This window comes from Lycium ferocissimum, chromosome 8 (genome assembly GCF_029784015.1).
Source record: "Lycium ferocissimum isolate CSIRO_LF1 chromosome 8, AGI_CSIRO_Lferr_CH_V1, whole genome shotgun sequence".
NCBI lineage: Eukaryota > Viridiplantae > Streptophyta > Magnoliopsida > Solanales > Solanaceae > Lycium > Lycium ferocissimum.
This window is the reverse complement of record NC_081349.1, coordinates 47,574,160-47,599,250: the sequence shown is the minus strand read 5'-3', so window position 1 is coordinate 47,599,250 and position 25,091 is coordinate 47,574,160. Positions and strand designations below refer to the sequence as shown.

General features: G+C 34.0%; 3 protein-coding genes and 1 long non-coding RNA gene across 4 annotated transcripts; all 4 read left to right on the top strand.

The window, feature by feature from the left end:
- The first annotated feature begins 2,657 nt into the window (after nucleotides 1-2,657).
- LOC132067020 (protein RICE FLOWERING LOCUS T 1-like) lies at nucleotides 2,658-9,598 on the top strand. Its single transcript, XM_059460187.1, has 4 exons — nucleotides 2,658-2,925; nucleotides 3,509-3,570; nucleotides 7,440-7,480; nucleotides 9,134-9,598. The coding sequence occupies exons 1-4, from the start codon at nucleotides 2,731-2,733 to the stop codon at nucleotides 9,364-9,366; spliced, it is 531 nt and encodes a 176-aa protein (XP_059316170.1). The 5' UTR covers nucleotides 2,658-2,730; the 3' UTR covers nucleotides 9,367-9,598.
- Nucleotides 9,599-13,015: 3,417 nt separating this feature from the next.
- On the top strand, nucleotides 13,016-14,286 carry LOC132068666 (uncharacterized). The gene is made up of 2 exons (XM_059462333.1): nucleotides 13,016-13,151; nucleotides 13,666-14,286. The coding sequence occupies exons 1-2, from the start codon at nucleotides 13,140-13,142 to the stop codon at nucleotides 14,269-14,271; spliced, it is 618 nt and encodes a 205-aa protein (XP_059318316.1). The 5' UTR covers nucleotides 13,016-13,139; the 3' UTR covers nucleotides 14,272-14,286.
- Nucleotides 14,287-14,444: 158 nt separating this feature from the next.
- On the top strand, nucleotides 14,445-15,884 carry LOC132066435 (uncharacterized). The gene has a single exon (XM_059459748.1). It carries the CDS (start codon nucleotides 14,445-14,447, stop codon nucleotides 15,882-15,884), a length of 1,440 nt encoding a protein of 479 aa, XP_059315731.1.
- Nucleotides 15,885-20,939: 5,055 nt separating this feature from the next.
- LOC132067019 (uncharacterized) lies at nucleotides 20,940-22,787 on the top strand. The gene is made up of 3 exons (XR_009416987.1): nucleotides 20,940-21,015; nucleotides 21,502-21,576; nucleotides 22,663-22,787. It is a non-coding gene; the product is annotated as an uncharacterized LOC132067019 (long non-coding RNA).
- The last annotated feature ends 2,304 nt before the right edge of the window (nucleotides 22,788-25,091 follow it).

The following is a 25,091-nucleotide window of genomic DNA, read 5'->3' as shown; positions in this document are numbered from 1 at the left end:
TAAATTTTCATCTTAAACTATTGAGTTAATCTAATCTAATTTAGCTTCAAAATTTTATCAAATTGCCTCTCGGAAAATGAAAAGTAATACATAAATTGGGACGGAGGGAGCATAGAGCAAAAAAAGTGGTTCAAAAGTTTCTTTAGGTGACAAATTCAATCTCAGGTATAATAATATTCTCATATTTTTTCTGAATCTTATTTTTAGAATATCTGTCTCTGTCAACTGAATGAAAATCCCCCGCAATCTAAAGCTGGCATACCTCTTCATTTGCCGGAATAATGGAATTATACCTTTTTTAAAATTTCCTCTGTAAATCTTTATACCTTCATTAATAATGAAGTAAAAGCCCCAATAAATAAAGAAAAAAATTCCTCACTCTTATCCCTTGGAATCTAGAGATCTCTTTTTAGGCATATGTGGTGATAAATATGACATATAGGCATCTCTTTTCATCGATGACCAAGCTTTTTTCTTCTTTGGATACTCTTTCCTTTTTGCTCATCGTAATCTTTCAGACCCTAAGCTTAAGATTATAATGATGTTTTAATTATTATCTCATCAAAAGGGAAAATCTATATATGTTTGAATTGTGTGAACCTTAAGAGAAAGAAGAAAATGTGTGAACCACCCACCTTAAAGTCTAAGAAAATGGTAAAATGACTAGCGGTGAGCTTTGAACTCATGACTTAATTAAACTTGCTTTAATACTATATTAAATTGCATGGTCAAAATGTGTATGTAGCCCTAAAGTTTCCAATTCGTCCGAACTCAGAAATTTTGGCTCAACTCATGTTTATGTATTATACTTTTCACTAAGTAAGTATAAATAATAGACTTTGAAACCCAATCAATTGAATAGATTATGGTACAATTCCGAACTTGAATGTTTAAATTGTGAAGTCACTTTTGATAGCCACACATCTTATTAAGTTGTGGTAGAATTTCAAATTTGAATCCATAATGCGTTCAAATACTGAATGTACCTCTTGCATGCGATCACCAATCTAAAAGTTTAAGAATTAGAGATCACAATTATTTGATTAAGTTACTGTATATATTAAGAACCTACCGAGACCACTTACTGGCCAGAGCTAGCTAATAAGAATACTACAAGAAAATATTTAGTCTTTTATTCTTTCTTGTCAAGCGTGCTCAGGCCTCCTTGTACTTTATTACTCTCTCCGTCCAATTTACATGACATCTTTCGGATTTAGAGAGTCAAATGAATTTTTTTAATCGCAACTTTTCATATATCTTTTAAATATTTTAAATTGTCAATTATTATTCCTTTCGTCCCAATTTATATGAGGGTTGACCTATTTGAGGACTCAAAACGGCTCTTTCTTTTAATACGATTTTCTCCAACTCTTTGTATATATTGTGAATTATAAATTATAAAGACTTATAGTGCTTTTTATGTAGTTTTCAAATATATAAATTTTATTATAAAATACTCGAAGAATCTATGTTTGAAATTGAGTCAAAGAAATAGTTGCTTGACTTCCCAAATAGATCAACCCTTGTGTAAATTATAAATTGGGACGGAGGGAGTATGACTTATAGTACTTTATATACATAGTTTCCAAATATGTAAATTTTGTTTTAAAAATTCAAAGATATCATGTCTGAACTCAAGGTCAAAACTAAAAAACTTCACTCTCGAAATCCAAACAGTGCCACATAAATTGGAACAAAGGAAGTATAGAGAATAACTTAAGACAATTTAAATTGGTTTGAAACAAAATGTTACTACTAATATATGACAAACCCCGAGAACCATTTAACCTTGTGACCTAGCTAGAAAGAGAAGCCTAAGCAATGTTGTCCCTCTTGATACCAAAACAATCGTCATGCATATATAATATCATATAAATCATAATTTGTTTTTGGTAAACTTTTCGAGTTACGTTATGGTTTTAGTGATCCTCCTATTCTGCAACTTCAAACAATTAGTAAAAGCGAAACGAGGATAAAAAGAGAAAGGAAGGAAGTGAGATGAATGCTATGCACAATACAAGAAAAAAGACTTTTAGCAGGGGAAAATTCAGTCTTTATAAGTCCAAATTTGATCGCTATAAATTAATAACGATCAAAAAAATTCAGTCGTTGCCGGTCGCTTGAAGCCTTGAGCTAAAATTAATGACCAGATTGGAAATCTAATTCGGTTGTTAAATATTCTTTAGCAACGACACAAATCTGGTCGTTATATTTCCTTTTAGCGACCAAAATTTTCCTTCGCTAATTATCATTCCTGTCGTTAAAATCCTTTAATGGCCATTACTTATCCGATCATTATAAGTGCTTTTAGCGACTAGATTTTACCTTCTCTAATTGCTTGTGAACTTTTACATCGAGAAATTAGTAATTGCTTTTCATATGAATTCAAGCACGCACAGAAAATAGAGGCAAATTCAGGATATAGAATGAATGTATATGTTATTCTTTTTTATACATTTACATAGTTCAAACCGAAAGCATTAGATTTAATTGGACCTACAGAATCTTCCCTAGACAGTTCAACAATAATTGATGAGAATATATATGGTTTTCCATTAAGGAAAAGCTTCAAAAAGTTTAGATTCCTATGAAGGTAAAGAGAGTTAGCATGTAGTATGAGGAGTAGTAGTATATATAAAGATAGCTAGCTCCTCCTCTGCTCATGAACACCATCAGCTCATATTATAAGAAACAAATTGAGCTGATTAATTAAGGAAAAAATCCACAAACATGACAAGGGATCCTCTAATAGTTTCAGGGGTAATAGGGGATGTGTTGGATCCATTCACAAGGTGTGAAGACTTTAGTGTGTTGTACAACAATAGGATGGCGGTTTACAATGGCTGTGCCTTGAGGCCTTCACAAGTTGTCAACCAGCCTAGGGTTGACATTGGAGGAAATGATCCTCACACTTTTTACACTCTGGTAATCCTCGTATTCCATCTGTTTCATTTTATGTGACACTTAAATTTTCTGCTTTTAATCATGTCGAGAAACAATGACATATCTTTTTTATATTTAAAACTCTTTAACTTTAAACTTTCATGTTAAAACTGATAGAAATTGTTTAATTAAGCAATTCACGTAATCGTTGACTTTTTTGCCAATATTGATTTTGAGTAGCTTCATGGTGATCATAAGCAAATTGTACAAAGGCTTCCAATTATTCAAACTATAACTAGTTCTAATTTTAATTTACCAACTAAGTCCTTGTTTCATGGCTTTTATTTGAAGTTGTGGACTCCACTGTGGAAACAAAGATCCCCACATTAGTATAACCTCCTGTTTCTAGTGATAAAAATGTTACGACATGCACATTTAATACTACGGCAAGTTAGACGATATTTTTGAAATGCTATTTTTTCTTTTTAAAATACTATATGCCTAATCAAACAACGTCATATAGTACATTTGGATAGACAATATGGTATCTAGGTTATTTCGTTCTTTATTTTCTTAATTTTGGATTATTTCTTAAGATATTTGGAACATTCTTCTCTTTTGAAAGGTTATGGTGGATCCTGATGCTCCAAACCCAAGCAACCCAACCCTGAGGGAGTATCTACACTGGTAAGTCTAGCTTATATATTACATATACAGATAGTTCACTTTGCTTCCCTGTAGTTCTTCCTCAAGATGACGGCGTCAAAGGAACAACTATCAAATACTTTTTATCTCTCTCAAACCAATCGCTGATAGAGAAGACAAAAGGTGACGTGAGCTTATATAAGAACTAGAATTAGGACCTAACTGCAAATAAGAAAATCTAATGGGTCCTTTATTCCATTACGAGCTTCATTAAGTTTATCAGACACTCATCACACACTAATAAATCAAAAGAGCACATAACATAGACGACCCAAAATATTATAGTGGAAACAACATTCAAGCTTCTTTCTCTAATATTTTTATGAACTTAACTTTTATTCACTAACAACCACGGCTTAGCTAGGTTACGTTGAAGCAATTGAATTTCCTTTTTGAAATTTTATGTTGTGCAATGAAGTAGGGTAAAAATAATTTTTTTAATTATATATAAGTAGTTGAATCCTCTTGACATAAGAAAAAATTCTATTGAAATAGATATTTATGGAAATTATCTAGAAATATTTTTTGAGTGATTTAATAATATAAATTTTCTTACACTATTAATATATAAGTTAAATTGTTCATAAAATTACTTTGGTACCATGATAAAAGAGCGAATATTTCCTAACCTGCAAATGTATTTTTAAAAAATTAAAACAAAATGATATTTGAAGTCATACCTAAAACTAGGTGCGTTGACCTTAATTCGTTCATGAGTACCGAAACAGAAAAAGAGTTTGCACCCTTTTCAGTGGGGCCTTCCAGAGATTATTTGAAACGTGAAAAGCAAGATTAATTACAGTTATTAAATTCGAATTCTGAGAATGAAATTATTTAGGGTAAAGATTGTTTTATTTTATAAAGTGAAATTTATCGTCGCAAATTCAAATTAGTCAGGTCCCAACGGATATCAAACATCGGATGAAGCACAAAAAAGAACCAAAATTGATTGTTTAGTCTCCTACAGCTAAAGTACAAAATGTTGGGTTTTGTGTGGTGTGAACGGGAAATTAAGTGATTTCCCCGAAAAGGCACTGGAGCAAAGGATGTGACTTTACATTTCTGTAAAGTTACCACACCCAACCACTCAGCCATCTCTTCGAAAGACTATTTTTATTTTATTCCTCCGAATAGAACATGGCCATAGGGGTGGATACCCCCACTATCTGTAGAAAGATCTCAGGGGCGAATCCACTGGTCGATCTATCTATCCGTATATAGATAGATCGCCAAATGCTCGGGAGTTCCTCTATTCAATCCTTTTCCTTCTTCTTGTTCTTTGGATATCTCATTCGTACACATCTTTTCTTTGTTTCCGGGCCTCTAGTGAGTTACGGACGAGTTCGAAAAGGTCAAATCTTTGATGATTCCATCATCTATGATTGAGTTGCGAAAACACGGATAGGTATCCTACATCGAACCGAATTCTTTACGGTTAAAGAATCTCTTTCTAGTTGCTTTGGAACAATTAGGAGATTCTCTAGAAGAAATACGGGGTTACGCACGGCGGCAACATGCTTGGTCCCGCTTATGAGGTCAAATCAATACGTTCTAAGAAGAAAGATTGGAATATCAATCTCATCAAGATCATCAATCTCATACCAAATCCCATCAATCGAATCACTTTTTTGAGAAATACGAGACATCTAAGTCATACAAGTAAAGAGATCTATTCATTGATAAGAAAAAGAAAAACGTGAATGGGGATTGGATTGATGATAAAATAGAATCTGGGTCGCGAACAAGTGATTCGATAGGCGATGAAGAAAGAGAATTCTTGGTTCGATTCTCCACCTTAACGACGAGAAAATAGGATTGATCAAATTCTATTGAGTCGACTCATAGTGATCATTTATCAAAGAATGACTACGGTTATCAAATGATTGAACAACCGGGAGCAATTTACTTACGATACTTAGTTGACATTCATTAAAAGCATCTAATGAATTATGAGTTCAATCCATCCTATTTAGCAGAAAGACGGATATTCCTTGCTCATTATCAAATAATCACTTATTCACAAACTTCGTGTGGGGAAAATCATTTTCATTTCCCATCTCATGGAAAACCCTTTTCGCTCTGCTTAGCCTTGTCCCCCTCTAGGGGTATTTTAGTGATAGGTTCTATAGGAACTAGACGATCCTATTTGGTCAAATACCTAGCGACAAACTCCTATGTTCCTTTCATTACGGTATTTCGAACAAGTTCTGGATAAGAAGCCTAAAGGTTTTCTTCTTGATGAGATCAATATTGATGATAGTGACGATATTGATGATAGTGACGATATTGATGCTAGTAACGATATTGATCGTGAACTTGATACGGAGCTGGAGCTTCTAACTATGATGAATGCGCTAACTATGGATATGATGTCGGAAATAGACCTATTTTATATCACCCTTCAATTCGAATTAGCAAAAGCAATGTCTCCTTGCATAATATGGATTCCAAACATTCATGATCTTGATGTGAATGAGTCGAATTACTTAGCCCTCGGTCTCTTGGTGAACTCTCTCTCCAGGGATTGTGAAAGATGTTCCACTAGAAATAGTCTTGTTATTGCTTCGACTCATATTCCCCAAAAAGTGGATCCCGCTCTAATAGCCCCGAATAAATTAAATACATGCATTAAAATAAGAAGGCTTCTTATTCCACAACAACGAAAGCACTTTTTCACTCTTTCATATAATTCATGTATTCTGAGATCTGAGAAGTCACGAGTTAACCCTACAAATGAAATAGGGATTGAAAGAGTAAATATTCGCCCGCGCATTTCCTCTAGCTCCTGAGAAAGACATTATATGAACTGGATTAAAGGGGCCAGTCATCCTAAAATTAGGATTCATTTCTTGTCACAAATATTCACTTGTAGCATACCATATTTCAATGGATTGACGTAATTTTTCTACCGCGTGTACATTCCCATAATGATCTTGTTTTTCCAAAATCAAACTTTGTTGTTCGGCATCTTGAACTAGCCATCCTTAGAAGGTATTGTTAAAAGATCATCAATTCCTAATGAAATGGATATAGCGAAGTAGCTTGTTGGAACCCCGAGTTTTTACTTGATCCGGGATATGTGATGTATATGCCATTCGAAGTGCTCTATTAATCTACTAATAAGTCGTTTCATGGCGATTCTGTTTATCACTTTATTGTGAAAGACAGATTGGCCCGTTTTGCCATAAGTACCTCCATATTCGCCGAGTAGGATTCGACAATGGGTTTGAGTCGGTGATTGTAAAACTTCCTTTTATCGATCTTGATTCGCGTATAAATTCCGGAACTATGGACCTAGCTGAACCGGGGAACCCCAAAGTCCCCCTTTTTATAACACCTATAAGTTGGCTATATAAGTTTTGCTTCAGATTTTTAATTAATTGAAGCATAAAAACACTGAAAATCTGAAATTTTGAAATTCCTCTTCTTCTTTCTTTGTGCATCGCTTTCGTTTTCAAACAAAACGTAAGTGTCGTATGATTTCTTTGCCTCCATTTGAGTTCGCTGAAGTTCTGCAATTTGCATTGCCCCTATTGCAGAATAGTTTTCCGCTCTATCCTAGGAGGAATTAATCCATTAACCTTGACAACTGTGACGGAGTTTTGTTTTCTTAAGGACACACAAGAAACTTGTGGGCTCGGAAATATTCTAATTCTTCTACATTTCTATTCTTAACGTTTTTTCTATTTTTGGGTTCTTGAACAGAAACTGATTTTAGTAAATTATTGCTTTGAACAAAGATAACACTAAACACACACATATCATCCCCCCCCCCCCCCCTCCGCAACACCAACCCTCTTTCTTTTATTTATTTTTTAATTATATAACGCTAACACCTTCTTTTTTGGTAGGCTGGTCACAGATATCCCAGGAACTACAGGGGTTAACTTTGGTAAGTGTTCTTACATAAAAGATCATGGTCAGTTACTGCGGGGGCAGACTTTAGGTAGTCCATAATCTCTTCAAGGCTAAATAACTTTCTTAAAGTGTATAATCAATTCAATGTCATTTCTCAAACCTGAACGCAATCTTATATTCCTTAATGGCTCAACCTTAGCCAATGACCGAGCAAGGAATTCATACAATACGTACAATTCAACAAAATACTAAAGTGTCACACCTATTAAATTAATAGTGACCTAAAGCAATTATTTTTTAACCCTATTTGCAACCACATGACTAGACTCTTCTCATGTGTCAAGAGAATTCAATTCGAATCGTGCCGCATAAGATTTATTAAAAGGGGAAGCGTTTTCTATCAGAATTTTTTTCATTTTTAAGGCTTGGACCCGAAATCTCTGATTAAGGGTGGAGGAATCATTTCCTTTTCACCGCATCCATAGATGATTATAACCTATAAAATTTTGATAGAATATTACCTTAGTCTTAGCAATTCCTTGACATTTGTGTGGGATCTTTACAAATTCTCCCAAATGGATATACCTTTTTTATTCAGTCAACATCAAGACTTGCAATAGAGTCCTACCTCGTTAAGAGACAGCATCCAACTTGCTTGCTTATTGACATGTGAGAAGAAATAGGAGTCGGAAGTAGCACAAATGACCACATCACCTACACCTTTTATTCTTCAATGCCTTTGAACTATTGAGGACTTCTCAATTTATACCCATAGTGGAAAGCACATCAAAAAATCTGAATATCCTCATTGTGTAATTAAATTTCATTCTCTCGATACGTAAGTTTGTTCGAGTCTCACAAATGTCACCAAACTACTTTTGGTTCAACTTTGTCTAAGAATCACAAAAGTCACCAAACAACTTTTTTTTGTAACAAAACGATCATTCAAACTTTGCTTACACATCATATAAAATATCTTTTTAATCTCATTTTAATGACTTTATGTGATACTTACGCAACATAGAACGACTTTTGGTTATAAAAAATAGTTTTGTGACTTTCGTGATACTTAATAAGGTAAAGCTAAGCGATTTTCTTTTTCAAAAAATAGTTTAATTAATGACTTTCGTAATACTTAGATAAAAATGAGCCACATATTATGTTGTTCACGCTCAGCTAACCAAGCCGGGATGTGTGTGGGATGTAGATTGTACCACATTAGCTGAAGAATGAAAGAATGTTGTCTCGTTTACTTATGAAGTGATGATTGCCCAAGATCATATAAGTAAATAACAACACATTCTCTCAACTGCGATGATTAAAAGATCTAAGCATGTATTCCTTGGACTAAAAATTTATTATACACAAGTTTTGATTTAACCAAGAAATGGGGAGACGAACCTACCAAAAAAACAATTATTTGTGCATATGCATTCATACAAACCTTAACGAAAATCCTTGTTAAAATTGGTTTATTTACTGCACTATAGAGGGAATGAAGTTGTACGTTACGAGAGGCCTCGGCCTTCAATGGGAATTCAATCGCTATACTTTATACATAACTAGTGTGTCTATATATATATATATATATATATTTTGTATATATGACTAGCTAGCGCTTGTAATTATGTTTGGCAAGCGGCTAAATGTGTAACTTTCTCATTTATTTTCTGCACTATATATACAGGCAATGAAGTTGTATGCTACGAGAGCCCACGGCCTTCAATGGGAATTCATCGCTATATTTTCGTGCTGTTTCGGCAATTGTGTCGAGAAGCTATCAGTGCTCCCGATATTATTGATTCTCGACACAATTTTAACACAAGAGACTTTGCAAGGTTTCACAATCTTGGTATGCCTGTTGCTGCTGTTTACTTCAATTGCAACAGGGAGAGTGGTACCGGTGGCCGTCGCCTATAAATTCTATTATAGTATACCCAAAAAATAAACTCTTGTTAGTATACCATATTGTCTTCTAAATTTCACTGAATTCTTAATTTGTACACGGATGTGATCAACAGGAGTGTACATGTAAAAAGTGTAGATGCTCGTATATGTTTCTACTGCTAAAGCTTGGGTATCTTATTGTAAAACTATACTTCAATTATATTGTCATTCACGCATTGGCATTAATTTGGGAGGTTCTTACGAGACTTTGGAGGAACTCTTGAGAGGCTAGTAAATAGCAAAACGTAAAGTGCAGGAATAGCTATTCATGCATTGGCACTTTTGCGCTATTAGGTATCAATTTGATCCTCCCCTTCGACGATTTAAAGGCTTAAACTAACGGTTACGGCATTGAATTATTAGGCCGACCCTGATAATATTAATTAAAAGTTTTAATATTTTAAGTTTGAAGTAAGAACTCTACGATTGTAGGTTGTTTTGTAAATTTCAGTCTCTTAGTGATAATATAAGGCTTTAATTGATGAAGATTCTTGTCCAAACTTTCAGCAAAAGGGAATTCAATAGCTTTCCCTTGAAGGTTGTCTAAGAGCTTTTTTTTAATCAGGTGATAATATTGTAGACAATAAAATTCGCATCAAGAAAATAATAATCAAGACAGGAAAATATCGCAACAATCATATTATTTGATTTCAACTATGAGTGTTACAATCTCTATGATTCCTCTGATTCTTCTTTACAATTATAAATTGAAGGGCTTTTGAGCTTGATCTTAAATTTGATGGATTTGATTTTGACTTGTACTTGAATTCAAGGGCCTTTGAGCTTGATCTTGAATTTGGTAGTCATGATTTTGACTTGAATTGATTTGATGACCGCGACGAACAATAATTCTCAAACGAACAGGTGAATTTGATCTTGAACGCCTTGGTATTTAATTTGCCTTCGTTGACTTTGATGTTGAACGCCTTGCTATTTGATTTGCCTTTCGTTCTTGATCTTCGGGTAATTGAAACTTGTAGAGGAGTACTTGACTGCTTGCAGCTTGTAGAAAACTTGTAGCGTTTGATCCACGAGCTCCCTCTGGCTTCTTGTTAAGAATTCTGGTCCCTTTTCTGAATTATGAGGCCCCTATTTATAGTTGTAGGATGGAGGAGTTGAGATAAGGAAGGACTCCTTTCGGCCAATCAAATTTAAATTGATATGGCGATATTTGATTGGTCGGAACATGTTACTTGTACACACGGCACATCTTCATTTGCCTTTGATTTGACTAGGCATCTTTTGCATCATTCTGGCATATGGCGTGATCCTATTGGCTCCTTCGTTTGACTTGGCGTGCCACGTCATTTGACATGTGGCATCAAATTGGGCTCTAGAATAAGATGTTATCTTGGGCTTGGCAAAGTGCGCTCATCATTTGCAGCCCAATTAAATGGGCTAGCCCAACACATTTGGACTTTTTCATTAACCCAATTTTATTAGTCCATAATTTATTTATTTGGACTAATCTTGAATGTTATCCCAATTTCTTATGAATTTAAATTCAATAAAATTTCATTGTCCACAAATGCCCCTACTTCAAGGTTTGTCGGGATGTGAACTTGTCGAAACGAAAGACGAGACTTGAAGTATCATTAAGATGTCGAATTTGAATATTGAGTCGACTTTAAAAACGTAGCTCATGCCATTCATTTGTAATGCATGCCTGCTACTTGAAATACTTCTCTTTGGAACTACTCTATCAATCACATATATTTTATTACAAATATGGATGATCGACTTTAAACTTTTAATTTCGCCAAAACTTCTCACTTTTGCATGATCATGTGCAAAAAGACAAAATTTTCTCCAACAGTAATGATTAAGCCTGAGTAGTATATCATGTATTTTGCTATTGCCGGCGGTTACTTTGAGTTTAGCTATAGCATAACCACAGATTGACCTACGTTATATCTAATTAGTGTGCTTGCCCGCGCTACACACGGCTATAAAAAAGATATAAATATGAATAGATATTAATGTTCAATATTTTTTAATGAAACATCTTTTCATGATTCTTTAAATAATCTATACATAATCTTTTAACTAAAAGAATATTGAGTGACATTTAACTGAAAGAATATTGAGAAACATTATAATCGAATTTGAAACTCATTTAATGTCAACTTGAATGGAAGTTAGAAAAAGTAATGAAAAACTGTAAGGCAAGCCTAAGAGATAATCTGATTTATTTAATTCTCTGTAAACGACGTAATACATGTTTAAAATATAAAATAAGAAAATGTTTTCATTCATATGTGTATGTGTATACACAAACTATTTAAACTTATAAGGGTGCTAACATTAATATATAGAATATCTAAAAAGGTGGATTTGCCTCGATTATTTGTTAACATGTGGGCTGAAGCATTTTAATTATGCTTTAAACTTGAGCTCTTTAATAGTACAACTTTTTCTTTAGTAGAAACTTTTGAAATTTATTAAAAAAAAAAATGGCAACATCCATTTGTTGGACTTTACTAGTGAAAGCAAACAGTTGATATATCAGTGAATTTGAATTTGAAATGACTGTTAGTTCCCAATAATAAATTTTTATATTAACTTTTTTTTTTATGATAAAAAGGGCCGACTTTCGTTTAATGTCGAACTATTAGCTAATTCATACACTGTGTTATTTGAAGCATATACTTTTATGTAAAATACAACTTAATATACTTTACCAATGAAAGTTATGTAACTTTTGTATAAATTTTAAAGAGTACTAAAAATGGTAAAATTATAACTAAAATTTTGAAGAATTCATTTTATAGCTATAACAGCCATACAGATAAAAATATTCAATTCAGTTTTAGTAGTATATTCGTAAAAGGGAATTTAATTTTACGGACACGATATGTTAATACTAAAACCAAACCATTTAGCATGCAAAAATAATAGCAATCAGAGAAATCCAACTAATTTCTGTAGACAATTCTAACGGTCGTATTATTTGACAGTTTATCACATCTCCAATAATCACCTACTAAAATAATGAAAAACAAACAAAGAAAGAGGAATTAGTTACGGAGCGAAAACAATGAACAAATAAAAAAAAACAAATAAACAATTAGTATGAATAAAATTAAGTCATCTAACTATTCAAATTATAAGAAAATTACATACCTTGCATGTGGTCCAAAGAAGATGTGAAATAACTTTTTTCGCAAAGTCAAATATGAAGAACACTACTTGTGGATATTATTTCCCCATAGTCATTTTCAGGGGCGGATCTACGTATATCCCAGGGTGTTCATCCGAACCCCCTCAGTCGAAAAATTACACTGTTTATATAAGGCCAAATTTTTATTTTATGTGTATATATTTAATATTGAACCCCCTCAATACGAATGAAAGGCGCAGCGCAGTGGCACAGGGGGTTCAGAGTTGCCCAATGCACACGGGTTCGAACCCCAGCAACCCCGCTTGCAATATTTTCTGAACATTTTATTTCAGCTGTTTCATTAAACAAAACGACGTAGTTTAGTAACATTATATTTACTTAAAATAAATGGACAAAACGACGTAGTTTTGTAGAGGACAAGACTAATGGGATTCAAATCCCTAAATAAGTCAAATATTAAACAAATCAAAAGTTTTCTTTCTCTTTTCAGTTCTCATCCGCCACTGTCACCTTTCTTTTTTTTCTTTTTTTTTTTTTTTCGCTCAGTTTTGTTTGCTGATTTAGCCATTGCTGGCTGTCGACATCGTCCTCTCCTTAACGTCGGTCATCTCTCTGGTCTCCGTTCATGGCTTCTTTGGTAAGTTCTTAGTTCCCTCTTTTCTCCATTTTTTTTTTAATCTTTTCTAAAATTCTATATATTTGCTTTATTGCTTACCCTCTTCATAGTTCATACCCCACTTGTGAGAATAAAATACTGGGTATGTTGTTGTAATTTTGTATATTTGCTATAAAGTTTAGCTCGATTGCTTCAAATTTGCCGGAGTGACTGAGAATTGATTAGTTGCAAAATTTTCTCTCTTGCTTTTTAGATTATACCCATGAAATATTTTTTGTATTTGGAGATATGATAGTTGAAAATGTCATTCTACTAATCAGTTAATCATTTTGGGAAATATTATAATGACTCAGTTTAGTTTCATGTATAATTAATTAGTGTACTGTGTAGAGATTTAGATTTCTTGCTGTGTTTAAATTACTTATTTTAGGAAGAACAATTTATTCTAGGAAGAAGGAACTAAATGAGTAAAATTGTCTACAGAACTGTTTATTTCTTTTAAGTTCTAACAAAATTCTTATTTTTTACGATTCAGTCTCAACGTTCAGTGAAGAACTATTTTACGAAAGTACCGAAATCAAGTGTAGCTTCTTCTAGTCAACCTAACCGGGAAGCAAATGCCAACCATTCAGAAGTACCATTACCTTCTTCTCAAGAATTTGATTTGAGTACTTTAAATTATGATCCGGGTGAAAGAACCCCAATCTTGGACTATCATCCAAATCATCGTGATGTTATTAGAAGAGCATACCTTATTAATGGTCCTTGTCAACCTCGGTTGCTTCAGCATGAGTATCCTCAAACGAATATTTCTGGATCAATGCGCCGTTTTAATTCTGAATGGTTTGATGATGTATATCATGATTGGTTGGAGTATAGTGTTAGTAAAGATGCAGTCTATTGTTTGTATTGTTATCTATTTAAAGGCTACAACACCAATCAAGGTGGGGGTGAAATATTTTCAACTGTTGGGTTTAAGAGTTGGCAGAAAAAGAAGAATCTTGGAAAACATATTGGTCTACCGAACAGCCCACATAACCAAAAAAGAAATGTCAAGATTTATTGCGGGTACAACAGTCAATTCATTTTGCACTTGAGATGCAATTTAGTCAATTTAAGCATGCGTATTTGGTCCGCTTAAGTGCTTCCGTTGATGTAGTAAGATTTCTTATAACTCAAGGATTGGCATTTCGAGGTGATAAATCTAAATCATCACTTAGTAGGGGTAATTTTCTTCAAATTCTATCATGGTATGCGAAAAAGTGTGATAATATTCGTGATTATGTACTGGAACATGCTCCTCAAAATGATCAAATGACTTCTCCAATGATTCAAAAAGATATTGTGAGTGCTTGTAAGATAGAAACAATTAAAGCTATTCTTGAGGAATTAAATGGTGACTACTTTTCTTTACTAGTTGATGAGTCTTTTGATGTGTCACGCAAGGAGCAAATGGCTATTGTCTTACGATATATTGATAGAAATGGATTTGTGATGGAGCGGCTTCTTGACATTGTTCATGTTCAAGATACTAGTGCTTTATCTCTAAAGAGGGCAATTGTTAATTTACTTGCTCAACATTCCTTAAGTCTATCATATGTGCATGGACAATGTTACGATGGGGCAAGCAATATGCAAGGTGAGATCAATTGCCTTAAAATGTTGATTAGGCAAGAAAGTAGATCAGCCCATTCCATTCATTGTTTTGCTCATCAACTTCAACTAACTCTTGTTGCGGTCTCGAAAAAATGTGTTGAAGTGGGAAAACTTGTAGTGTTGGTTTCAAATATTTTGAATGTATTGGGATCTTCTTTTAAGCGTATGGATGAATTTCGAGATTCTCAAAAAGAAAGAATTCAAGAGGCATTAGATTTGGGTGAGCTTACAACCGGTAGTGGCTTGAATCAAGAACTTGGTGTTTCAAGAGCTTGTGATACGCATTGGGGATCTCATTTTAAATCTTTCAACAATTTTATTCTTATGTTTGGCTCTATTCTTAATGTTCTTGAATCACTTGTTCTTGATGCACGATTATTGGATGAAAGAGCCAAGGCAATGGGATATCTTGAAGCTTGTCGAACATATGAGGTTGCCTTCATGTTGCATTTGATGAGTGATGTTTTAGCAATCACAAATGAGCTTAATAAATGCTTACAAAAAAAGGAGCAAGATTTGACAAATGCCATGTTACTTGTTGAAGTAGCAAAAATAAGGTTGCAAGCATATAGGGATGAAGAATGGGATTCTCTTATTGCTAGGGTGTCTTTGTTTTGTATCAAGCATGAAATTTTGGTACATAACTTTGAGGAGCCATATGTTAGCTCTTTAAGATCACGAAGGAGACTTGGTGACAATAAAGTCTCTCATCATTATCGTGTTGAGGTATTTTGCAATATTATTGATTGGCAACTTCAAGAACTTAAAGATCGTTTTGGCGAAGCGACGACTGATTTGCTTCATGGAATTTCTTGTTTGAATCCAATTGACTTGTTTTCAAGTTTTGATATCAGGAAAATAATGAAAATGGCTAAATTATATCCTGATGAGTTTAATGAATTCAATATGGGTTCTCTTGAGAATCAACTTGCAAGTTACATTATTGATGTTCGTGATGTTGATGAAAGGTTCTCCAATCTAAAAGGGCTTTGTGATCTTTCGAAAAAATTAGTTCAGACAAAGAAGCATTCAAATTATCCTCTTGTATTCCGCTTAGTGAAACTTGCTTTGCTTCGGTTGCCACTTTGCATCCGCTGAAAGAGCTTCTTCGGCAATGAAATTTACCAAGAATTACTTGCGGAGTCAAATGAGTGATGATTTTTTTAGCGGTTGTTTGGTGCCTTATCTAGAAAAAGATGTATTTGATGATGTTTCTAATGATGCTATTATTAATACATTTCAAGATATGAAACCTTGTAGAGTACAATTGTAAAACTCCATGGTTCTTGCTTGTGTAGTCTAACTTAATTACTTTGTTTTTGCTTCAAAAGCTCCCAAGCTTTTACTTTTGTAATATGGCATCTTCAAGTTGCCTTTGTTAATGGAAACTTCTTACTTTATTAGCTTTTGCTTAGTTTATTACCTATATTGTGGCATTTTATTGTGATATTTTTCTTCATCATGAGCGGAGGTGCCTTCACCCAGCTTCGAGGTTTATGTACGCCTCGCGGTGCCTTTGACAACACTATTCTAGCTTCGAGCATGATTTTTAGTATTGTACGTGCAAGAGTGATGCTTGATTTATTATATAGGAATTAGTTCCTATGTGTAGTTACGTTTTGATTTCTAACAATTTGCTACATTGATGACATTGCCTCGTATATAGAAGCTCTTCCGAACCATTTACGGAGGACGTATGCCTTCTTTGCGTGATTTAGATAAAAGTCTGCAAGGTATTACTTATATTCCAAATTTTATATATTATTGGACTATTAAGGTTCTCTCATGCAAGTTAGTTGCTTTTTGAATTTCCATTGCTATGTGCTTCGTTAAGTATACTTTATGTATTTAAGTTATTCCTGATCCGACCCGCTCATTTGCCAACACAAGCATGCTTATTTTATTTTTTGAACCCCCTGAATCGAAATCCTGCCTCCGCCACTGGTCATTTTCTAGTCTTCTTTTTCATTTGTCCACCATTTGGTCTTCTCCTCCTCCCTCCTCTTCTTTATCCCTACAAGAAAATACATCACAAAAATCGATAGACTATGAATAAGAATTGTAAAGAAATACTAAAAATTAATTTACTGAATGAGAATTACGACAAATAAAATCATCCACAATTTTTTTTTTTTTTTAAATAGTCCTAATGCACAGCCAAAAATGAACAACACAAGGGGAATAGCTTACCCAAAAAGAGAAGAAGAATAAGAAGATATATAGGTCACGTAATAGAGTATCAAAAGGAGGAATGAAATTTATTGTAATTATCAGTTTCTAATTAATTATCAAGAAAAAAAATGGCTTTACGTTGATTATTATGAGTAAATATTGCTGTTATGTGGATCAACAGAGGGTTACTTGGGAATTGGGATTAATTAGTTGTACGTGGGATCACAGACGGTTAAACGGCAAAGCTTATTTAAGGCTTTTGTTATTTCAATAGCTTATTTAGGGCTTTTCTTAATTCATTTATTTAGTAAATTATGTAGAGAAATGAAGGCAAAATTGTCAAAAAAAAAAAAAGGAGAAAAAAGATAAATGTCAATAGAGGCCATAGAGAGCTGCCACATAGGATTGTTTATCCCTAGCTTTATATTATATATAGATTGGCGAGAAAATTATACCGCCGCCACTACTCGTCAAGTCCATGTTGGTATCAAATTCTTTAAGGCGCCTTTAACATGGTCCCAACTCGAGAAACTTGTTTCCAGTGTTACCTTTCACAATATATATAAACCCCTCGTCATCATGTTAATTGCATCTGATTGAAATTAATCCTACCTTTTTTGCTTTTGTGTAATGCAAAGAATATAAAAACGTTACAAGAATATGAACATATTCATTCCTTCCAAATGAATTCTGTAACATATGGAATAATGATCCATTAATTCTACCAAATGAATTTTGTAGCATATGGAATAATGATCCTTTAATTCTATTAATGTTCATTAGTCTCCATTAGTCTTCTCTTTGTAACAGCTTTTGCCATATCCTATTATAAGTTGTGTCAGTGGTAAATATATGACACAGAAAAATCATCTTTTCTTTTCTTAAAAGTTCTCTTCTTTTCCTTTCAATTTTACGGGCAATTGTGTTTGTGCAAACTCCAAACTTCCAACCGCTAGTGCAAGTGTTTAGAAGTGATGTGGAACCTTGGGGAGCGACCGAGCTAAACGATTTGCACCGTAGTCGGTCCGAAATCGCTTTGAAGCCAGAGGCTTGCTGATAAGTATATTTTGTTGGATTATTAACATATAATTATTCTTACAAAAACAATAAAAATTATCATTATTTTTCCATATTTTTAACAAAATATTGCAGGAAAGAATTAGTACAGGGTCAAGTAAAATATCACAGAAAAACACAACAAAGCGAGAAAAAAAAGGAGCAAGAGTGACATTGAAAGAATACGGAAGAATTCTACAACAAAATCAAGAATTCATAACATGTTGTCATGCCAAAACCGTTACCAACAAGCAAAACGGTTACGAGAAGTCATAACATGTTGTCATACCAAAACCGTTACCAACAAGCAAAATGGTTATGACAAAGTCACCTTATGGCTATAAAATGTTGTCAAATTCTGGAGGAAAAGTAAAGGACTTGGCTTTTGAATCATTCTAGAGAGTAATTTTCTTTTCAGTTCAAAATAATTTTTCAAGACTGGAATTACTCTAGTTCTTGATCTTAATTAAGTAGGAGAAATTATTCTTCTTGAGTATTTCTTTCTACTTTCTTATTTAATGGACATGAACATTTCCATTATCAATATTAACTCCAGCATGGAGTAATTTTTTATTTTGTTGGGATAGTCATGAAACTTGATATATTTTATAATACTATTTCGGTTGTTTACATTCTTGGCCTGCACCTTTCATCTACATTTCATAATGTGTTGGAATGATGGTTTTATATTCATTGTTATCACGTCTATATATTTTATTTCTAAGTTATCATTATATTAATCTTGTAATTCTCATGGAGCAAAATTAATATATATATAACAGATGAATAAAATAGCAGAGTGATAGTAATTTTTATTAACATATTATTCCAAGCCCATAATCTTGCTTGCCTCGATTTTAATTCTCACGGAGGAATTGTTGTAGACAAGATTATTGGTTCAAAGTAAAAATATTCTCACGAATTTTTTACTATTTAGCACAATTCAGGCAAGAGAATATTTTCATTTAATCGTCACAAGTTTTAAACCAACTAAATAACATAACCTCACGGAGTGTTAATTAATTATGTATTTCTTAGTGTGAAAATATAATTGTATTAGCAATAAGCAATTATTCTTTAGAGAGAAATGCACGTAGAAAGCTGAGATTTTATAATAATAATAATAATAATATATTAAGTGAATTCAACGATTCCCAACACTTTCTAAATACAATTGCACCGGAAGTAGTTTGTTTTTAATCCAAGTAACTTTCATTTAAAAAAAAAACATAACTTACCCTTCATTAGTTTGATTCTCTCAAACAGTAGTAAAGATATTACAAATCTGTAGCATAGGTGGTTCCAATCTCTGTGGGACGATATCATAAACTATACTAGAATTTGGCAAAGAACGAGCATAAAACCTTATACAAATTAGCTTCGTCAAATTGGCACTGTTGCCCGGGATTGGCATACATCTACTTCAGATTAAATATTTTGTTACTAATTTGAGAACTTATTATTATTATTATTATTATTATTATTATTATTATTATTATTATTATTATTATTATTTCTGTTTTTATTACTACTACTGTTACTATTTTAATAACACATAAGTCTTACCTCTTTCTCTCCCTTTAGTTCTTAAACGTAAAGCAACTAAGGGATATATATATATATATATATATATATATATATATATATATATATATATATATATTTTTTTTTTTTTTTTGTAGTGAACATTCAGTAACTATCTCATTAGTTACCTTTTTTTTTTTACTAGTATTAACATAGTAACTATTATTATCTAAGGGTAATAGTATCTTATTATTTCCCTTGCCAACTACTTTTATCATCCTAGTAAATTTTCTATTTTCTATTTTTTGTTTGCCTATTTTAAATATATAAATATATGTACTACTACTATTGCTACTTTAGGAACTATTTCTCTAGTTCTAAAATTTTTAGGAAGTTTATGACCCGCTCTTCTACAAAAGAGTTGGTCAGTTACGATCCTGAAATTGAAATCTTTTCGTTTACGCAGGAAAGAACAAACGTCGTCTCAAAGCATAACTTGTGATAAAATGGAGCACCAATTAGAAGATAACATTAATGCACCGGATATCCCACCACAAGTCCATGTAGAAGATCAGTTTGATGAAGTGGTGCCAAGACCAGCAAACGGAATCCTAAGGGATTATGCTAGACAAGATCGCTTCAATTGTGAATCCAGCATTAGGAACCCTCTGGTGGCAGCCAATGTTATACCCCGCATTTTCAGAACATGAGTATGACATGTACCTCACCGTAGTAATGGAGTGTCGGAGACGTCCCATGATGTTTTGAAAGGCACAAGCCATGGAAAGTACGTAACAACGAAGAAAAAGGCTGAATTACGATCTCGTAAGTCGTAATCGGGAAAAGAGTATTTTGGAACCCGAGAACATGGCCATTATTAGTATAATAGTTGATAAATATCACATATGGAGAGTTCCGAAATATTTCGAGGTCAAATAAATTGAAGAGAAAATAAGTTCGACGAAAATTTGAGAAATGTTGGACGGATTTTTAGTCAACTTTGGAGGCGCATATCTCCTAGTATAATAGGAGTTTTAAGGTGAAACCAAAGCCTAAAATGAAGCTCGTCGAGTCTAGTTTGTGATGCAATAAACCGCTCATAGATAGGACATTGGAGTAGAGAATTATAGACGTTACAAACTGAGCTGATGAAGCAGAAACAAAGCGCAACGAAGCGCAACGGGGGCGCTACGAAGTGCGCTACATTACGCCGCTACAGTGACGCCGCCTCAGCCCCTATATAAAGGGTTAAAATCTCACTTTTTCATCCAAAAAACTTCCAAAAATTTCCAAAAAATTCAGCAACAAAGGGAGCATTATACATCACAAAAATTGAGGATTTTGAGTGAAATTTCAAGTAACGAAGTATCAATCGAGGTCCGGGCAACCCGTAGTCGCGATTATAATTTCGTTTGGTGTTGGAGTTATCTTGGGGACAAGAAAATGATGAAGATTTTGCTACTTTCATAAAAATAAGGTATGAATTGTTAAATCTCTTTCTCTATCAATATGAATTAAGGAATAATTTCAAGAATAGTGGTTATGGTGTGTTGTGTTGATGTTGTTGATTTATGGATTGAGGGTTGAAGAGAAATTTGGATGAAAATACATATATTTGTCTTGTACGATGTTGAGGATGGTGCTATTGATGTTGTTAGTATTAATTTCGACTTCCTTACGGAAATAAAGTTATTAATTAGTCGTATCCCCAAGTTGGTTGGTTGGAAAATTTAGAAAACAGTGTGTGGGCTATTTTATGGCATATGTTGGTATGGGAAATGATGTTATTGCTATTGGTTTTGTTGTTGATGTTGTTGGTTGTTGAATTAGAATTTCGGGCTAGGCACGTAAACGGGGGAAATCTTTTCGAATTTCGACAGAATTTAAAAAGGGCTTTCATTAAGTGTTTAAGACGAGCGTATAACGATGATCCTAACGATATTATGAATGGTTCCATATGCAGATTACGAAGCTACGAATAATTCTTAAGAGAGTTGCAAGACAGGAAGTAAGTTGGAAGTCGAGAATTATCTTCCAGGTATGTTAAGGCTAGTCCCCTTCTTTCTAAAGGCATGATCCTTTCGTTATAAACCTTTATGTCGTACCATAATATCATTGTTTCCGCAAATGCTAGAAATCCACGAATCTCGCGATCCTTATGAGGTTATTGAGCTCCCAAAGGCATGATTCTTTTCTTACCAAACTATGCTTGAATTCCATGAAAACTCTCATTTCCAAGAATGTTAGAGATTCATGACTTTTAAAGTTTCTATGATGGTAGAGTTGAATAATTTCTTATATGATAACCATGATGATGATCATAAGGGATTTATTTATCCAAGCTCCAAGGCATACGGATTTCATGTTGTTATGAGATAATTTTATTCACGAGAGATTTCCATGTACACGAGCTATATATTATTATGATGACTATCATGAGAACGATTTTATCTTCAAAGGTTCCAAACTTATGATTTCAATGACGATATGAGAATATTGAGCTATCTTTTGACTTTTCTTAACTTTATTCATTGTTATTGGTCTCACCTTATAATAATTGTTCCTTCAAGGTGAGACAAAGCGACGATGAGTATTCCATAATATATTCGGAGGCTACCGACCTTACGTCACTCCGATACAGTTGTGGCTTTTGACTGGGCTCTTATGCATGCTTTATATATATATATATGTATGTATTTTCTCACACCGCGCCGCGCTATAGTCGGCCGGGCAGGCACGTAGATGTGCCTGCAGTGGGCATGTTATGATATTGCCCCGGACGCGGGAGGCCTGGACGCGGGTTAATGATGATAACACCGAGCCTTAAATGGTCGGGCATGATACTACTTATATATCACATCGAGCCTTCATGGCCGGGCATGTTACTTTTACACCGAGCCTTTATGGCCGGGCATGTTACTATGTATATGTACGAAATGTTTTTTTTTAAAAAGGCTAAGCATGCATGACATCCGCCTTATGAGGCATCCAGATGTTCAGGTTATCTCTCTTACTCATTGTTACTTTTCATATCTATATTACGTTATTATTCATGCCTTACATACTCAGTACATTATTCGTACTGACGTCCCTTCTTGTGGACGCTGCGTTTCATGCCACGCAGGTGTATACAGACGAGTAGAGGATATGGCTAGAAGATGTTCCAGCTAGATTGGCGAGCTCCATTTCTTTCCGGAGTGTTGCCGAGTCAGAGTATCCATGTCATGGTATAATGATTTATGTTAGAGACTTTGCGTACGAGTCACGTATATAGTATGTCGGTTTTGCAAGCGGCTGCGTAAGCCGATGTATTATCATGCATTACCTTACTGATTTCATATGATTGCAGATCTTACTTGATTTGATAAAGACGGAAAGAATGTTTTCTGAAAAACTTTCATCATGCATTTCATTCCATGCTTTAAGGGCCCAATGAGACTATGAGTATAACGAGAACTAGTGGGTTCGCTCGGCTCTAAGTAAGGGTCGAGTGCCCATCATGCCCCATCAGGATTGGGGTGTGACAGCCAACAACTTTGAAATCAGGACAGGCCTGATTCTAACAATTCAACAATCTTGTATCTTCACTGGTGATCCAGGTGAAGATCCACACAGTTATTTAATTGATTTTCTGGAACTTGTTGAAACTGCTAAGTGTAATGGAGTACCTACTGAAGCAATAAAGTTGAGGCTATTTCTTTTCTCTTTAAAAGGAGATGCCAAGACTTGGTTGCGAAGTTTTCCTAAGGGTCTATTACCACATAGGATCAGATGACTCAGAAATTTCTAAATAAATATTTTTCTCCTACTAAAACCACAAAGTTAAGACAAGATATTTCCAATTTCTTGCAAACTGACACTGAGTCAGTTTATCAAGCATGGGAAAGATTATAATCAGTGCTAAGAAAATGTCCGCACCACGATATTTCTGAACATATGCAGTTGTATATTTTCTATCATGGTCTAAAACCTTCATCTAGAAATATGATAGATGCAGCTGCAGGAGGTTCCGTTATGGGAACAACTACAGAAGAAGTACTACAAATGATGAACGAAATCTCTAAAAATGCCATTCAATGGCCATCTAACCGCGTTATCATCAAGAAGGCTGCTACTGTAAATCAAGCAGATGCTTTAAATACACTGACACAACAGATTGTTTCTTTGGCACAAAAATTTGAATCTTTTCAGGTGAATACAGAACAGTCAAGCTAAGCTAAGGCTTGTGACATATGTGGAGGAAACCATCTAAACCATGAATGTCAAACAAGCAATCAAAATGATGAGCAGGTTAATGCCCTCGGTTACAGGCCTACTCTTTTGGTAGTATTGGCACAAAAACACCCAGGCTTTCAATGAAGCAATCCAAATGGTGATGAAAACTCCCAAAACGTTCAAAAGTAATAGGTACAGGGTCCACCCGGATACCATAATCAAAACCGCGGGCTATCGAATTTTAGACCATATCAACAAAAAACACCATACCAGCAAAGGCCTCAACAAGCCCATTCAAATCTCGATGACCTATTGTACAAGTATATTAAATCCACTGATGAAAAAATGGAGAGTCAAAATTTGGCTCTAAAAAATTTGGAAATTCAGTTAAGTCAATTGGCAACTCTTGTGTCAAAAAAGATTCAAGGTCCCTTACCAAGTAATATGGAGAAAAATCCAAAGGAGCGCCTTAAGTCCATTACTTTACGATCAGGTAAGAATCTTGATGAACCTTATGCAGAGAGACAAGACCAGAATCAGCTCGAACACCAGGTAGACAAGGGTAAGAATGGCTGAAACATTTTCTGAAACATCAGAAGAAAGGGAAGGCAAGAAAAATAATGATGATATTGAAAAAATGACTCCTTTCCCTGTGAAAATTCCTTTTCCACAAAAGCTGAAAAGAGAGAAGCTCGATAATCAATTTGTAAAGTTTTTGGAGATTTTAAAACAAATCCACATTAATATTCCTTTTACTGATGCTTTATTGCAAATGCCTTCATATGCCAAATTTTTAAAAGATATTTTATCAAACAAAAGGAAATTAGAAGAAGTTTCGTGGTAATGCTTCGAGAAATGCGGTGCGATACTTCAAAACAAACTACCACAAAAACTCAGAGATCCAGGTAGTTTTACAATTCCGTGCACGTTGGGAGGGGTATACTTTGAAAAAGCACTTTGTGATTCTGGAGTTTCAATAAATTTGATGCCATTTTCTATTTTTTTTTTAAATTAGATCTTGGTGAGATGAAAAGTACAATTGTTTCTCTTCAATTTGCATATCAAAGTACTAAGAAACCTAAGGGAATCATTGAGAATGTTCTTGTTAAAGTAGATAAGTTTATTTTCCCTGTAGATTTTATAGTACTTGAAATGGAGGAATGTCCTGCTGAACCAATAATCTTGGGTAGACCATTTCTTGCTACAGGTAGAGCAATCATAGATGTCCATCAAGGACAACTGATTTTGAGAATAGACAAAGAAAGAGTCATTTTTGATATGCAAAAGATACTAAGATTTTTAGGAGATGAGATATCATCTTCGTGATTTTCGATTGAC